Below are 18,989 nucleotides of genomic sequence, written 5' to 3'. Positions count from 1 at the left end.
TCACTTGATAGTTAGGGGAGCTAGTCATGGCATAGAGCTACATTCAGCTGAGCACTGAGCAGTGTGGCACTTGCCCTAAAGCGTCTACACTACGAAAGCAATCCGGTCAGATGCATTTTTGACTCCCTCAATAAGTGGTCGAAAGTGGACAAGCTCAAAACAATTTAGACCGCGTTTACACCTGTATTTAGCATTGTCCATTTGTGATCTGATCAACCAAAAAGCATCTTAACACCAGGTGGAAACAGGGCCAACAGGCAAAACTCATCAAAATGCCATTTCAAAAAATAAATTTTTATATCTCCTGACCAGTAGGTGGTGCTGGAATGAAACTACCCTCAAGTCATGCTTATGATAACATGTACCAAGTTTTATCTCATTATGCTAAAGCATTGCAGAGATAGCCTCACATCCATTTTTGCATGCTCTTCATAGATTGATCACAAATTATTCAAGAACCGTTTGACTAATCAACTTGAATTCCATAAATTTTTGTCAGCATGGTCTGAAGATAAACTGATTCGATTTTCGTGAAAATGGGAGCAACAGCCTAGGAGGAGTTAGAATTATTTTTTTTTTTTTTTCATAAAATTAAAAATGGCAGGAAAAAAAAATCATGATAGACAGTGACATCATAATGTATTCAAATCAAAGAATCAGAAGGAAAAATAATTTTGTTTCTAGGCCTTACCGTTCAAAAGTTATTAGCATAAACATGAGTGCAAATTGGAACAGTTGGTGGCACTAAAGGGCTTGAGCTAGAGGGTGCTTCTCATTTCTTATTTATGCATACTCATTTCCTTCTCTCACTTCCATTCCTTGCGTCTCAGTTTCACCCCCTTATGATGCGAGGAAAAGATACACCAGTGTATCCTCCCTCATGACTCTTCAGGAAGCTTCCTCACTCCTCGTGGTCAAATTAGAGAATTGAGATGGCTTTCAAGATGGAGTTCAGTCGGTTTCTAGGCCATGGATCGGACTTGTTTGTTCAGCACATCCCACAGATGCTCGACTGGATTGAGATCTGGGGAATTTGGAGGCCAAGTCAACACCTCAAACCACTCATGAACCATTTTTGCTTTGTGGCAGGACGCATTATCCTGCTGAAAGAGGCCACAGTCACCAGGGAATACTGTTTCCATGAAAGGGTGTACATGGTCTGCAACAATGCTTAGGTAGGTCGTACGTGTCAAAGTAACATCCACATGGATGGCAGGACCCAAGATTTCCCGGCAGAATTAAGGGAGGAGCTTACAATTAGTGTTTGGGTTGAAACTATCTTCAAAATATGAAAGGAAAGGCATCCAGACTTTAAAAAATCTGTTGACAGAGCCTTGCATGGAATGCTTCAGTTTCTCGAATTTTAAATATGCCATGATACTTTCTACCCACTTAATATGTGTTGGTGGTTTATTTGACTTCCATTTTAGAAGTATAAGCCGTCGGGCCAGACTGTTTCTGCGACTACACTTCCCAAATCCTCTTCCCACTGTTTCTTTAAAAAAATCTAAAGATGGAGAGACCGCTCTTTGAATCAGACTGTACACTGTTGATATCAGACCTCGCTCAGATATACTCAAGTCAAAGAGCTCCTCAATCCAACAATGAGGAGGAGGGACCAAAATGGTATTGCAATATTTTTTGACTAGACTTCGCACCTGCAGATATCTATAAAAATTAGATTTAGGAATATCAAATGCTTTAATCATATGTTCAAAAAAGACAAAACTACCGCCTTGAAAAAAAATCCCTTACACACCTGAGTCCCTTTCTAAACCATGCCTGAAATGCATGATCAATTAAGGATGGTGGAAACAATGCATTGGAAGTAATGGGTAACAAGGAAAGTGCTTGTTTTTGCTTAAAGTGTGACCTAAACTGAGCCCATATTTTTAGAGAGCTAGTCACCAATGGGTTGCTTGTCAAATACTTCCTGTTGAGTGGTAATTTGGCACAGAGCATTGAAAATTGAGAGACTGGACCATAAGATGCCTGTTCCATCTCCACCCAAACAGGTTTGTTCTCCTGATTCAAATGTTCTGCCCAATAGATAACTTTATCAATATTACATGACCAATAGTAATACAAAAAGTTGGGCAATGCCATTTCCCCTTCATCCTTCTGTCTTTCTAAAAATGTTTTCCTGATTCTTGGAATGCTTTTATTCCATATGAAGAAAGATTTTTTTTTTAGTTTTTTCCATCAATACAGAGAAATTACAGTTAAATAGCTCTTTGTATGTACTTGTCACTGAAAATCCCAAGTACTTAAAGGATTCATAAGTTGTTTTGAATGGAAATTTCTTGAGGTCTAGCTGCTTTGCCTCATTATTAATTGGGAATAATATACTTTTATTAAAATTTATCTTATATCCTGATATTTCCCCAAAACTATTTATAAGTTCTATCGCTTTAGGTATGGACATATCTGGGTTGGATATATATATTATGAGGTCATCAGCATACAACAAAATCTTGTGGGTGCTCCCACCTCTATTTATACCTAGCAGATCTGCCTTCTTCCTTAACGCTATAGCTAGGGGTTCTATCACTATGTTAAATAAGAGTGGTGACAAGGGGCAGCCCTGTCTTGTACCCCTGTGCAAACAAAAATAGTCTGATATTACCCTTTTGGTTCTTATACAAGCAGTTGGGTGTGCATAGAGTACTGATCCAAGTGCAAAAACTAGATCCAAAACCAAAATGTTTCAGGGCTGTGAATAAATTCATGTATTCTATGTGATCAAAGGCTTTATGTGCGTCTAACGACAACAGAACCTCTGGTAGGCGTGGGCTGCCTTGTGAATAAAGTATATTGAAAAGTCTTCGCAGATTACTTGAGAGCTGCCGTCCAGGTATGAACCCTGTCTTGTCTTGATGTATAATAGACTGCATGACAGGATTCAACCTCACTGTCAAGATCTTAGCTAATATCATATAATCATTTGAAAGCAAACTTATTGGGCGATATGAGTTGCATTTTAGGCAATCTTTACCTCTTTTGTGTACAACTGTAATAATTGTTGGTGGTAAAATTTTTTGCTCAATTATTTCCTTAAACACTTCTTTAAAAATAGAGGATAGTTTTCCTGAAAACTTCTTATAAAATTCAATTATAAACCCATCGGGTCCAGGTGCTTTTCCATTTTTCATTTGTTTAATAGCTTGTTCAATCTCCACTGTTGATATGGATTGTTCAAGATTGGCTTTATTTTGTTCACTGATGGTAGGTATTTCTAATTTGGCAAAAAATTTGCTATGTTCGCCTTGTCACATGGCTCCAATGTATACAATTCCTCATAAAAAAATGTAAACTGCTTGTTAATATTCAACTGGTCTGTGGTTACTCCATTCGCTGTCTGAATTTCAGTTATATAATTAGCTTCAGTTGTCTGTCTCAGGTGGTGAGAAAGCAACTTGCTAGCCCTTTCACCATACTCAAATTCTTGCTGTTTAGATCTCAGATACAATGCCTCCTCTGCCTCTGTAATCAGGTTATCTAATTCTGACTGTAATACTACTCTCTCCTTATATAGAGTAGCAGTGGGGGTTCTAGAATGTTCTTGATCTATATCATTTATCATGGAGATAATCTGATTGATCCTCTCCATTCTTTTTTTTCCTCATACCTACACTGAATGAAATTATTTGGCCTCTTAAAAAGGCCTTCATTATCTCCCAGAGGTTGCAGTGAGTCATACCTGGTGTGCGGTTTGTTTCAAAGAAGTAATCTATCTGATTAGATAAGAAATCAACAAACTTCTCATCTGTCAATAGTCTGGAGTTGGAGTTCTTATATTTCCATGCGTCGACCATACCATAAGTTTGCATAAACTCACTGACACATCGGGCTGATTTACTAAGTGGCCCAGATGATGCTTTAGATCGGTCCAGCACTGGGTGGAGTGTACAATTTAAATCACCTCCTAAAATAAGCTGGTGACTGTCAAGATCTGGAAGACGTGTAAAGAGGTCTTTAAAAAAATTTTACATTGTCCCAATTAGGTGCATGTATGTTTACCAGCAGCACTTGCTGGTTGAACAGTTTTCCTTGGGCAATAACATAACGGCCCTCTTTATCAGCTATCACCTTTGATTCCTCAAATGATACATCTCTATGAATTAATATGGCAGTACCTCGACTTTTTCCAGTAAACTTTGAATGAAAAATTTTTTGAAAGCCCCCTCTTTTTAACTTATTGAGATCTTTAGGAATCTTGTTTCTTGTAAATATACAATAGATGCTTTCTGCTTGGAGATGTGAGAGAAAACCTTACTTCGTTTTCTTGGATGATTACGACCCCAACAATTCCAACTTAAAACTACTGTACTGCCTCTCTTTGCCATCCGTGATTACTATTTGCTGCATAATATATGCTCCCTGGGAAGGGGAGGGAAAAAAAAAAAAAAAAAAAGACAACACAACACAACACAACAACAACAACAACAACAACAACTTGAGCTGGCCTCTAAACAAAGGCTGCTAATACTACCAGTTACCATATCCTCTTAACGTCATTTGTCCCACTGACTTAAACTCCAATCTGAACTGTTATAATAAAATAATATTGCCACAAACTGCATTTCTCTTACTTACAGAAAGATGTTAAATACTAGAGATATAAAGAACGGATCTCTTAAATGTATTACTGTCAACCGACTTTATCTTCAGATACTATCCCTGATAGCACACGTACATCTCGGAGACGTCTATTTGAGGTGTGTGTTTACGTCTGGAAGATGTATTTTTTAGAATCTTTGCTCATCTGGAATACGTCTATTGGACGTTTCCTGTCAGATGTCAAATAGACGTTTAGAAGATGTCTTTAAGATGTTTATGATTTAGAATGTATGTGAAACTGACATCTAAAAGATGTCTATCAGATGTTTGTAAACAGCAGATGTTTTCCAGATGAAGTGATCTTTAACAGACATCTTGCAGATGTATGTGTGCTAGTGCCATAATCAACAAAAACCAATCAAACAAAGTCCGAATGATATAAGTTTAACTCACCATGCATTAATTAGCAAGATATTAAGGGGCATATCGTTTGTATTAGGGTTTCAGAGTGTCTCTCACGAAGTCCATCCTACTTTGGATCTTTAAAACTCCGCCTCACCCCATCTTTCGCGGTGATTCTCAACTCGGCAGGATAGAACAGACCGTAGCGCACACCCTCACAGCGTCTGAGTAGTCCACTCGATCTCAAGGTTCTGTGTGCGTGATCTATTACAGGGGCCTTGTCCAGCTGCAACGCTCCTTGAGAAGCTCGGATATGAAGTCGGGAATATGCTTTCCCTCCTCCCGCCTCTCCTTTACTCCCGTGATGCGTAGATTACAACGGCGCGATCTGGCCTCAAGATCCTCATTTTTTGCTTCCAATGCAACGACATCTTGTTATAGTTTCGCCACCTCTCGCTGCAGAGTACTCACGTTATCCGAATGTCCACTTTCTGCTTCTTCCAGCGAGAGCACCCGCGTCTGAATTGTGGCCATTCTCGCGGCTGCTTGGCCCATCACGGTCCCAAACTCCTCTCTCAGTTGCTCACATTGTGTCTTTAACTCCGTGGCCTGGACCTCAGCTTTTTCGTCTATTTTCAAAAGTAGCTCCGTTTTAAGCATTTGTATCTCGCTGAGAATAATCTCTTGGTTAGTTTCCATTCTGTTTTCCGCTACTTCAATCGTCGCGTTTTCCGCCATCTTATCTGGTTTGCTGCGTGTGCCGGGCATATTCAATAAACCTCTGAATTAGACGATTATTTATTCAAACTTTACTTTGTAGGGTCTCTTCTCTTTTAACTATATGAAATCACAATGAGCTGGTCGAGAATGCATTTGTTTTTAACTAGTTAAATACAGTTCAGTATGGAAACCAGTCAAACACGTCTTCACATGTTGCCGTCCAAACCGGAAGCCCTGTATTCATCAAAAACCACTACTGCCTCGAAAAATGAACAAGAGAGCAATTAAGAAAATCAAAATGAGTAATTAAGTCATCATGGTTGTGTCATTTATGTTGCGATCCTGACTTAGACCAGGAATCGTAACAATTGATACAGTAATTTCAAATGAATAATTTGCATATGCAAGAGTGAAGGGGCGTGGTCCCAAGTACACACACACACACACACACACACACACACACACACACACACACACACACACACAGGCAAATGCAGGTCTCTGCAGGACACTAAAAAGCCTAATCAGAGTTTGTCAGTGTTGCCTTAGTAAATAAACCAAATTGCAAAATTTATGTAGGCCTATGTATGTTTTAAATCTCCATCTTGACATTTCCTCCAGTAGCCTACATAAAGAAATTGTAATTCTATCAACAATTCAATGAAAATACACTGTCTCTTTCTTTAGTGTTCAGTCGATCATCTTCTCTGACTCCTGACGTCTGTCTGTTCATCATCCTGTAAGAGATTCATCAGTTCTGAAACTGTTCATTTCATCGACTGTGTCGTATGGATCTCTGAACACCTGCTATGAGTCACAGGTTTGATTCCAAATGAACAAATACTGATCAAACATTGAGTCTTTTTAGATAAAACCTGTCAAATGCATAAATGTATATCGTGGGACAGGACGTTGGTGAGTGACTCACCTTACTGGTGTAAAATATGTATTTTAATATGCATAAATACAATTTGACATTTATTCTGTCTTTTATCTCTCCAGGTACACACTTGTGTTTGAGAGAGAAATTCTGTACATTTTAATAGATAAGTAATGTATTACTTTCCATACAAAGTTGTTACACCTCACAATTGTTGCACCTCATAATTACTTTTCATAGAACAAACACAGTGTTTATAATGAAATATACCCCTATTTTGAGGTTTCATCATGCTTAGATATTTCTTTCCTTGTTGCCAACGAGAGCAGCTAGAAGTTTGCAGTCATGTTACAAAGGAAACTAACCTGTTTTATGTCTGTCTGGTCTGACAAGTGCAGGTAAAAGTTTAAGATGCAGTTCCTGTGAGAATTATGAGGGGCAATGTGAATAAATGATAAAGACATAAAAACAGCTAACCATAAAGGCTTTCAATGACAAAAGTTAAATCTGTCTATTCATTTCTATTAGAGAATTTTCAGTGATATTCTGTTAAAGGGTTAGTTCACCCAAAAATGAAAATTCTGTCATTAATTACTCACCCTCATGCCGTTCCACACCTGTAAAACCTTCGTTAATCTTCAGAACACAAATTAAGATATTTTTGTTTAAATCCGATGGCTCCGTGAGGCCTCCATAGCCAGCAATGACATTTCCTCTCTCAAGATCCATAAAGGTACTAAAAACATATTTAAATCAGTTCATGTGAGTACAGTGGTTCAATATTAATATTATAAAGCGAAGAGAATATTTTTGGTGCGGCAAAAAAAACAAAATAATGACTTATATAGTGATGGCCAATTTCAAAACACTGCTTCAGGAAGCTTTGGCGAGTTATGAATCAGCGTGTCGAATCAGCGGTTCGGAGCGCCAAAGTCACGTGATTATAGCAGTTTGGCGGTTTGACACGCGATCCGAATCATGATTCGACACGCTGATTCATTACGCTCCGAGTCTTCCTGAAGCAGTGTTTTGAAATCTGCCATCACTATATAAGTCATTATTTTGTTTTCTTGGCACACCAAAAATATTCTCGTCGCTTTATAATAATAATATTGAACCACTGTACTCACATGAACTGATTTAAATATGTTTTTAGAACATTAATGGATCTTGAGAGAGGAAATGTCATTGCTCCCTATGCAGGCCTCACTGAGCCATCGGATTTAAACAAAAATATCTCAATTTGTGTTCCGAAGATGAACGAAGGTCTTACGGGTGTGGAACGGCATGAGGGTGAGTAATAAATGACATTATTTTCATTTTTGGGTGAACTAACCCTTTAACTGGTGGATAAATTGTGTTGTGTATAGCAAATATCTGACAGATGTCCACCTTCTAGATTGACTTGTTTGTTAAATATCATCAAATCATCCTCAATTTCATGTTCTTTATGATTAAAATCAGCACAAACAATCTTCTGTTTCCATCAGCTTCAATTGTCAGCCCAGTGTTTTTATCACAGCTCATCTCAATTCTCAGGTAATTATCACTTCACTTACACCAGAAAACAAAAAGTTTCATACACACTGATATTATGAATTTATAAATACCACTTATGTGTTAAATGTAAGTAAAACCAAGTGTCATGTTTCTGTGTTTTTTTTTTTTTTTTAAGTTGAAAGTGTAAATATAGAGTCGTTTCTGTCCTCTGGTGGTGAGACTGTTGAACTGCAGCTCCAGATATTATAATAGAAAAGACCTCAAACTGCAGTTCTTTACTTATAAAGTTAATGAGCCATTTGCTCTATTTTATTTTTTTATTGTATAATATGTTTGTTGTATTTTATAGTACTGTGAAAATGTCGTGCAAGTAGAAGCAGAAAGAGATCAACTGAAAGTGCATCATGAGTTTAATCAGAACTCGAAGTGATTTGATCAGTTTTTAATGAGTGTCCCATTTGACACATTTACCATCATTACAGTGATGATCACAGTGGTTCATGACAGATGCTTTTGAATGCAGTTATATATAAAGATCCCAGCAGGTGATAGTCATGAATCATGATGAAGTAAAGGAGAATTGATTGTAAATTCACAAGTTAGTTTCTTTCTCCTTATTTACCTTTTGGTGTAATTCACTTCCAGTAATTTTACCTGTGCAAAAACAGTCTGTTATGCTGCTTTATATTGCAAACTTTTGATTATCATATAATTTTAATTTCATTATCATAATCTTAAACATACTGGATTGTAGTGCCAATGGTTCGATCATTTAGGCGTTTACTGCACTTTGTTTTTCTTCTAGTTATTGACATAATAGGCTCTACTGAATCGGAAGATGTGCACATTCAAAAAATGGCTTACTTCACAATGTAACTGCGTTTGCTGGGATGATAAGCTATAATGTACATGCATGCTGGCTGTTGCATATGAATTTCAGGACTTAAATACTTGTGTAGGCCTACTAGTGATGACTGACTCAGTAAACAGCAGTAAGTAGTTCATACTGCATAGGTCATAGTTCATGTGGTGATCATCTCTAAACTCTCTGTTTATGTTGTGTCTCCATCATGATTGTGATGTAGGAAACAATATTTCCAACAAATTTAGGAAAATAAGTTTATCATTTACTACAAAACAACCTTTGATTCAAACTCAGCACAAATAACCATTTGCAAATAAAGTGAAAGACCTTTGAGTTGAACATTTTCAGTGTTTATCAAAAGTCCAAGATCCTGTAAATGGCATTTTATTTATATTTATATTCAGATTGAGATGATGAGGATCATCTAGGTAATGTGGGAGACAACAGCAACTTTAGTTTTGTCCTATTTAAGCACATTCAAATACTTGTCAAACTTTTTTCTACCTCTCAGTTTTTATCAGTTCAATAGATAGCTCAGTTTTCTAAACGACATGCTTTGCAGTGGAAGTTACAAATATATTTTACAATGGCTGTACCATTGCAATGTTTGGAAGCTTGAACATGTTGTTCCCCTGATTTCACAGACCAGGCTTAATCTAGTCCTAGACTAAAATGCATGTTTGAGCTTTTTTAACAGAAAGCAACTTGCATTGACATACCTTAAAATATGTCGGTAAGCCTAATCCTGACTTAGTCTAAGCCCTGTCTGTGAAACCAGGCCATTATGAAACATTTTTCATATCAGTTATTTCTTAATTTTATTTATTTATTTATTTTCTTTACAGTGCTCTGTGGGTCAGATTTATCTGTCAAATTCCATACTTCTTAAATCAATGAAATACATGAAAAACATCTAACAGGTTTAGGCTACAGAGGTCAGCGGTGAACATGGCCTTAACTTTCATATGTTACATAAATGTGACTCAAGAAGTTTGACTTCACTAAGAGAACATTTCTTCTGGTGTTTCCAAATGACAGATATTAATGGCTGATTCAGATAGGATTTTGTGTTGTTTTTATTTATAGGAAATATTGTCTGTGCACAGAGAAGTCTGTTGTAAGATACGTCTTTTTGACTTTTGTAAATTATTAACTTGATCAACTTTTTGATCCCCAAGCGCAGAAGAGTTTCAGAGAGCAAAGACCAAAATAGTTACTTGTGAAGTGAGCTCAAAATGTCAGGTCCACTAAAAGTCCTCGGCTTCCTCTTTTGGTTGTTTTCCTTCAGTTTTGTGCGAGGTCAAGGCAAGTGTTGATGTTGTTCTTTATTTTCATTGTTCTTTTCATTTACATTTTATTGACTTGAATGTAAATGTTACTCATACAGTATTATATGAACTTCCTGTAACATTTAACTGACCTCATGTAGCTTTAGAGAGAGTTGAGCTTGTACTTCAGCGTGTGATATACATTAGACAGTAATGTCTTTGAGTAATGTTTGTTTCTGCCTCTCAGCATGTCTTTGAGAGGATATATGAAAACATAAAACTAGTTGTGAGAGCTTCATGTGCTGATGGTGAAAAAGTGAACTGCATGACAGGTTACGCTGGCTTTTTTAAGACAGCTCAGGCAATGCTTCAAACCACTGTCAAACTACTAACCTCAGATAACAGTTTCATGTTAAAACTGAATTTCAAACTTGAAATATGCTTTATTTTATTCTTCTGTAACTGTTACTCTAATATCAGAGGAGTTTTATATTATCACGACAGGTAGAGATCCATCAGTGTTAGATATAGATCCGAGTCGCTAAAGACCCGAATATGTAAGAATGATTAGCAAAACATTCATGCATTTAAAGGGTTAAAAAAAAGATGAGAAAGCATCACAGAACACGTATCATAATTTTCAATTGTTCTGGGGTTTACGATACGGTTGGTGAAAAACAATCTTTTCTGTTGGTTTCTGATGGCTGCGTGTGCCATTTTTCTTGATTTAAAAAGGATGGATCACAGTGGAAATGACCTGACTGATTTCATCCAGTATCCTACAGTAAAACTAGAGACAAATCATTTAAAATCAGTGTTATAAATATTTAATGAAATCGGTAACACTTTACTATAGGGAACACATATAAACTATTAACTACAACTTTTCCCTCAATAAACTCCTAATTTACTGCTTATTGATAGTTAGTAAGGTAGTTGTTAAGTTTAGGTATTGGGTAGGATTAAGAATGTAGAATAAGGTCATGCAGAATAAGGCATTAATATGTGCTTTATAAGTACTAATAAACAGCCAATATTCTAGTAATATGCATGCTAATAAGCAAATAGTTAAAATACCCTAAAATAAAGTGTTACCATGAAATCAAAGCAGTATAACTTGTGTAGTACAGCACTAACAGTTACACAACCATTCAGACAAGGAAAGGACAGACAATAACAGTTGTTGTTGCAAAATTTCAAATGTCTTCAACATCGTTTCATTGTATATAAACCAAAATTGTTTTCATTTCAGTGAATCCACAAACACCAACCCTGAGCTTGGTTCCTGTAATAACTCAGAAAAGTACATCTGTCATGTGTGTTATTGAGGATTTCTACCCCAAGGACCTCACTGTGCAGTGGGAAGTAAATGATACTAACTGCTTGAGACAATCAAAACTGGAGTACAAACTGAATGCTGAAGGTCTTTACACAGCATACAGTCTTTGTAAAGTCAGCAGTGAGACGTGGAATGCAAATATTGACTATACTTGCGAGGCCATGCACCAGGGAGAACTGATTAGTGTGAGGAAGAACTTCAGAAGTAAGTCATCTAATGTTGGTTTGCTCTCTCTAGTTCACACTGTCATTTCTATAAATCCATGTGCTGATGGTGAAAAAGTGAACTGCATGACAGGTTACACTGGCTTTTTTAGCCCAGGCAATGCTTGAAACCACTGTCATCCTTCAAACCTTGAATGACAGTTTCATGTTAAAACTGAATTTCATGTCATTTAAAACACTTAAAATATTCCAAAGGGAAGCTGTACAGGATCTAGCACTATTGTTCTTAACCTGCACTTGTTTCTTTTATTTTATTTATTGATATTATTGATTTGTTTGCTTATTGATTTATTAATTGCAGTAGTTAGTTTGAGCAGCATTAAAGGGCGTCAGCCAAAATTGAATGTGTTATTTAATGAAAATCCTGATCTTGGCTGTTGGTTTCTGATGGCTGCGCCTGCCAGTTTTCTTGATTTCAAATGGATGGATCAGAGTGGAAATGACCTGACTGATTTCAACCAGTACCCGACAGGATACAACTAAAGACATTAAGAGAAATGAAATGAAAAGCAATATAACTTGTGTAGTACAGCACTAACAGTTACACAACCATTCAGAAAAGGCAAGGACAGACAATAACAGTTGTTGTTGCAAAATTTCAAATGTCTTCAACATTGTTTCATTGTATATAAATCAAAATTGTTTTCATTTCAGTGAACCCACAACCACCAACCCTGAGCTTGGTTCTTGTAATAACTCAGAAAAGTGCATCTGTCATGTGTGTTATTGAGGATTTCTACCCCAAAGACCTCACTGTGCAGTGGGAAGTAAATGATACTAACTGCTCGAGACAATCAAACCTGGAGTACGAACTGAATGCTGAAGGTCATTACAACACACACAGCCTGTGCAAAGTCAGCAGTGAGACGTGGAATGCAAATACTGAGTATACCTGTGTGGTCAACCACCTGGGAAAAGTGGTTAGAGTGAAGAAGAACTTCAAAGGTAAGTCATCTAATGTTACTTTGCTCACTTATACGCTCTCACTTCTGTAAATACAAATTTACACATTAAATCATATTTACTTTCTTATTCCTTTGCAGATAAACTCACACTGATGCTGAAGCCACCAATTGAGAGAGAATTATTTGTCAATAATAAAGTTGTCTTGGAAGCTGTTGTTTCTGGAGATGAACTAGAGACAGTGAAACAAGCTTCAGTGTCGTGCAAAGTGAAGAATAAACCTGTAACCAGTGTTGCAGGAAATATAAACTTTCCTGAAGGCGCTTCACAGTTTATAAGAACCCACTACATCTTTGTTGATACAGAGAAATGGTTTAATAGTGAAATGGTCACCTGCAGCATTCATGACAGAGGCATCAATAGAGACATCAAGCAGGAGATCAGCTTTGATAAAGGCGGTGAGTCTTTCCAGTTAATCAACTGTGTGGCTCTGTGTGCATTCATGGATGATGAAGGGTTGGATATGATTTTTTTGTATGGCAAAAAAGCACATTTGAAATGCTTAGACACACTGTCAAAAGCTGGCTTGTTAAACTCTTGTTATTCAATATTGTTTGATACTTATATTTGATTTTTTTTATGATTTATTCTTTATCACTTTCTCCAATTCAGATGGACGGAAACCCAGTGTTGTCATTTACACACCTGATATTAACCACACAGACGCAGTCTCTCTGGTGTGTGAGGTCACCAGCCCTAAACTTGGCCATGTCTATATCATGTGGAAAGTGAACAAAGAGTCTTACATAAAGGGCTCAACCAGCGCTCCCATTCAACGAAATAACTCCATCTCTGTTCTCAGTATTCTGACAGTGTCGAAACAAGAGTATGAAGATCCCAGAACTACCATCACCTGTGCAGTCAAACATGCCAACATGAGCAATATAGGATCTGCATTACAAGTTTCAACATCCCAAAGGAAACAGGCAGAATGTCCAGTGTGCAATAGAGATTATGCTTGTTAATGTACAGCAACTCTCTCAAAAGAGCATGAAGTTTATCTGTTGTTCACTTGTACGTACTCCAGTGCTTCTGTCCTGTTGCTCTCTTGTCAGCTTATATATCTTTGTTGTTGTTTTTATGCATTTTTTTGTCTATCTGTATCAATGTTCTGCAAGAGTCTTCAACTTCAATGCTAAATTACAGTAAACACTATGTTTAATTTGTTATTGCATGCAAATAAATATGGTCACATGAAAACATAGTCAACACAATATAGTGTGAAAAATCAAGTTTTCAAGAGAAAAAAAGGTATTGTGAATGTGATACTGTTAGCCTGTTCATGCCTTCTAACATTTTCACATTCTGTTCTCTAGAAATTATGATTTTAAATCCAGAACGATTCATTTCGATTTGCTTTTGTTGTCTTAAAATATTAAGCAATACATTTTTCTGTTTGCACGATTGAGTTTGTGTGGTTCTCAACATCAGAAACATTCATGTGGTTAATTTTCTGGTCCATTTTTTATCAGTATTTAGAGAAAGAAGAATATTTTTGTGATTCTGAACACAGTAAACCCTCATACTCATTTCTAAAAGTGACCATCAAAGTAAATATTGAAATTAACATAAATTGCAATGCACAGATGTTTTGTAAGGATGTGTGATATTTTGTATATCAGCATTAGATACTGATAGTTGAAAGTTACTTGACAACAGTATTATAAAGAGAAGAATAAGCATATTTTTATCAAGTGTATGGTGTAATGCACTAAAAATGACTAACAGACAGCTGAACATTATTATGACCTGAAAGTTTCAGTCTTTATTTAAAAACATTTCCCTGAAAGTCTGAGTTAGAATAGTTTGCAAGAGCATTATCATAAACACAACAAGGCTGTAAAAGCGACTTGTGAGTAGATTTTGCTGTTAAGTATGATGATGTTTAATAATCAACCTCTGTAGTCCCATTTAGCCACTTGTTCGCAACCCAGATCTGGCCTTTTTTATTTATTTATTTATTTTTGTTTTTTATTGTTTTAAAGAATTTCGATTACAGTCAGGGGGGTACATTGAATAAACAAACATAAGACAAATACATAAATAAAACTGACAAATTTAAAAGATAAAAAATAAAAGTTAAATAATAAGAAAATGTTTACAAATACAAACACATTTTACAGCTTTCTTATTTTTTAAACATAACATTGTATTTAGGTATTGTTTAACTTCTGATTTTAAAATTAAAAACAAAGGCTTATTTCCCCCAAAATTACATTTATGAATACTAAATTTAGCTAAAAGAAGCAGCAGATTAATTAAATAATATTCCTTAGGATAACATTTGTTATAGGAGAAAAAACAAATAAAACATTTTTAAAGCACAGTTCAAAGCTGGGCATGATGTGAGCCTTCATAAAAGGACAGAAATCTGACCAAAAACAAACTAAATGAGGACAACTCCAAAATAAATGATATGTCTCAGCATGTAAACCACAAAATGTACAAAATATTTCAATATCAAAATTAAATCTGTTTACAAGATAGTATTTACAAGGGTAATATTTATAAATGAGTTTAAAAGAAATTTCTTTGATTTTATTTGTGATTAAATATTTATGAGGAAGTTTCCAGATTTTACTCCACAATAGACCATCAACACAACCATTCCAAAATGATACAAGAGCAGGTCTGGAGACAATATCCCTTTGAAACAAAGCTCGAATGTAACGATTATTATTCTTAAGAGGGAGATCCGGTCCATATCTGACACATGTTGAATTGTAACGGATCAAGACATTTTCTCTGCTAAATTGTAATTTTCTTCCTAATCAGTAGGGGTCAGTCTCCTCTGGTAAAGAGTCCTCTACAGGTATAAAGGGAAAGGAAGAGAGGGTTAGAAGAGCGACTGTTAGATTTAAGAGAATAAGTGATGGGTCTGTAACAAAGAATGGATATAGATAGCGGAAAGTTGTCAGTGATAGATTTAACACTGGTATCAGATAATTTAGCAAGAAAGAGTACTTAGATAGTGTTAACTAACAATAACAATATCATTTTCCAATTTTCTGTAAAAAAATGGATTCATATTCAAAAAGAATAGGTAGAAAGATGGAAATTTAAAAAAAGGCTAAATGGGTTAAATTTTATGTTAAATTTAATTTAATTGTGAAAATCATTTGGAGGGGTTGTCAGATGAAATGGAGGATATAGATCAGTTTATCAAAAGAATTGCAAGGTGATACGGAGAGCAGCAGAAGAAGCAGTTTGCAAAAAGAAAGCAGGTAGTTTCAATGAGGAATAAAGCTAAGAAGTAATTTTAATTTAATGGATTTAATAAACAATAAGAGGGCACAAGCAAGTAATTGTGAAGCATGTTATAAGAACAGCAAAGAGAAAATATTGGAGGGAAATTGATATATGGGGGATGATTAGGAAAATGAGAGGGATTCAGCGATACAATAGTATACCAGCTCTAACAAATAAAGATAAATTAGCAGTTACAGATGAGAAAAAGCAGAATTATAACCAGAAACATTCATGGAGGTGCATAGTAATGACAATATGTCTGAGGAAATGAGAAGATACAGGAAACTAGAGAAAAATCTTAGAAAAATGAGGGCATGCAGGTAGTGTAATAGAGGCGGAGTTTACATTGTATGAAATGAAGAGAGCTCTATCGAGGGTGAAAAGATAACATTTTTGTTGAGATATTTTTAAAAAATGATCAAAAACCTCACTAAAAATAATACTAAGATTGTTTAATAAATTATAGTAAACAGGGAAACTTCCATTCGAATGGAAACACGGGATCATAATGCCAATTGCTAAGCCAGGGAAAGATTAGACCCATCAGTTATAGGCTGTTGTGGCAAGTAACCACCTGGGATTTCTAAGAAGACTCACTGATGCAATGGTTGAAGAAAGAACCCAAAATGTATTAACTGACTCCAAGGGCATGCCCCCAACAATCAACAAGTTTGCCGGCACTATCTACATCAGACAGGAGGGGGCACTCCTCCTCTACTTTTTTAACTGATATGTAACAGATTGTCATAAATACAATCTTCCCTAATAAACAATCTATGCCTATGGCATTTATTCAAGCTTATTATTCCAACAACATACTTTTATATGTTTCTTAACTGTAAGTACACCTAAGTACACTACATAGGTCAATAGTGACCTCTAATTTGTGTAAACTTATGGAGACAATGGTAATGTCAAGATTGTTGCATTTTATTGAGAAAAAAGGGGTTATTTTCCCAATACCAGTAGTTTTAGGAAGGGGCAAAGTACTGTGGATTCTGCAGCCAGTCTGGAGGCAGCGATATTAAAAATGCCCAAATGAATAAAGAGGTAGTAGTTGGAGTGTTTTTCGATATAGAGAAGACTAATGATATGTTGTGGTTTATGATATTGTACACAGATTATGGCACCTTACTGAAAAGGGGAAGAAATTAAATATATGTAGTGAAAAGCCTGATGGGGGCAGTAAATAGGGTCAAAAACTTCCAAATGAGTGGGGTTTTCGGTTCTTTCACGGTAAACCCTTAAACCTGCTAGAACTCAGTAGCAGCAGCTGTCTGAATGAATGAATGCATGCTAGAAGCTCTCCCCTACAAAGGCAAAAAGCAGTAACTTCATTTTTGGTCGAAAATGAGTTATTCATTTTTTTGGGACATTCAAGTATCTTGAGTCAATTCCATTGCTATTTCGAGAAAATAATGGGTTGTCTTAACAGTAACATCCAAAAGCCTAAGAGAAACCAAGGCAAAACACCATAACACCAGTTACTGCTCTTTGCCTTTGTTTTGGAATGCTCAAATTGAGTTAAGGTACTCTGATAATGTTTAGCCATTGTTTGGAAGTTACTGTGCCAGCCTGGAGTTGCAGTATTTTGCCTTTTTTACTGTCCATTAAAGTTTGCTGCGTTTAAATTATGGTGTAGCCTGTGTCATACATCTGTCACTGAAGCGCTTCTGACACGCATTATACCTGAATAAAAGTGTAGGTAAAACAAATAGTTGAGTGGTTGTTTTTACTAATATCTTTTAAGGATGGCCCATTGCTCTCGAGGGGAAATGATGGTTGAGATGGCTTTGAAACGCAGACATCAAGGTCAGTGTAAGAAATTGTGTATCACAAAAGATGCATTAGACAAACAAATTTGATAGATCACAATCTACTTCATTTAGCTAGCTAGCAGCCTATGAATAGGCTAGTCAGCTATCCAATGAATAGCCTACCAAACTGCTCGTGCTCTATATATCAGCACGATAGCAACTGTAAATCATCCAAAATAAATGCCATGATCACTAGATTTCATACAGGTGTTACTATAATGATTTTGTTAATGGTGATTAGCAACCAAATTTTTATAATGTGGAAGTTACTGCCATTTGCATTAGTGTGACAATTTTTGCAGACAATACAAAGGCAGAGTACAGTAACTTCAAACTAGTGGTCAAAAGTCTGAGCTCAAGATTTATATATATATATATATATATATATATATAGAGATAATTTTCATTACTAAAACATCTATGGCCTGTTGCACAAAGGCGGTTTCAGTTTCTACCCAGGTAAGTTCAAGATTAGTTTGAGCAAACTCTGTTTTTTCGGGTTTATGAAGGTGGATTGGTTTTTAGTGGGGTTTGTTGCTATGGTAACTGACGCTACACAGCTAACCTGCTCCGGAGCAGGTTTTATTCTGGGTTAGAGATCGCAAACCCAAACTCGACCAATCAGCTGTGAGTAAAGTGACATGTATCTGATGCAATAAAGCCACTCCCCCTGTATCTCTCGCTCCAAATTAAATCAGTTTATAGTGAAAACATTTTAGAGACAAAATTTCTCAACATTTGCTGTTAATTATTCATTATATTTATATTAAATAAATTAAAATTATGAATAATTCATGACATATTCATATAATTAGGCCGATTATATTAATTGACAATATTAAACTTTGCTTTTAAATTAAAATAAATATAATACATGCGTAATATATAAAGCTTTTAAACAGATTAAGCTTACATGTATTCTTTTGAGCTCTTTGTGAAACTATATTAATTATTTGGTCTATTTGTTTGATTCACATGCATTGATATAGTCAGATATTTTCTTTCAGCTGCATTCTCAAACTTTCACTGCAGCAGAAGTGTTTATTCCTGCTTTCTAAATGCGTTTAATTTCATATTTTTCATAACGATCTCTTAATCTTCGGAAGAGACATGAATTGCGCGGCTCTCTCGCGAGAAGTGAATCAAACTGACGTTCTCCTTGTTCCGTGTGATTGGCTGTTTGCCGCACGTGTCAGACTTTT

General features: G+C 35.9%; 1 gene segment (V, D, J or C); it reads left to right on the top strand.

Moving 5' to 3' along the window:
* Positions 1–10,072: 10,072 nt before the first annotated feature.
* On the top strand, positions 10,073–14,122 carry LOC127509953 (Ig heavy chain C region-like). The segment is given in 5 exon segments: positions 10,073–10,232; positions 11,448–11,738; positions 12,413–12,703; positions 12,802–13,119; positions 13,334–14,122. Coding segments are annotated over 5 exon segments (1,323 nt in total).
* The last annotated feature ends 4,867 nt before the right edge of the window (positions 14,123–18,989 follow it).

The sequence above is a fragment of the Ctenopharyngodon idella genome, chromosome 3 (genome assembly GCF_019924925.1).
Source record: "Ctenopharyngodon idella isolate HZGC_01 chromosome 3, HZGC01, whole genome shotgun sequence".
NCBI classification, from domain to species: Eukaryota; Metazoa; Chordata; class Actinopteri; order Cypriniformes; family Xenocyprididae; genus Ctenopharyngodon; species Ctenopharyngodon idella.
Note: the sequence above shows the minus strand (reverse complement) of the source record. Positions and strands in the feature narration are given on the sequence as shown.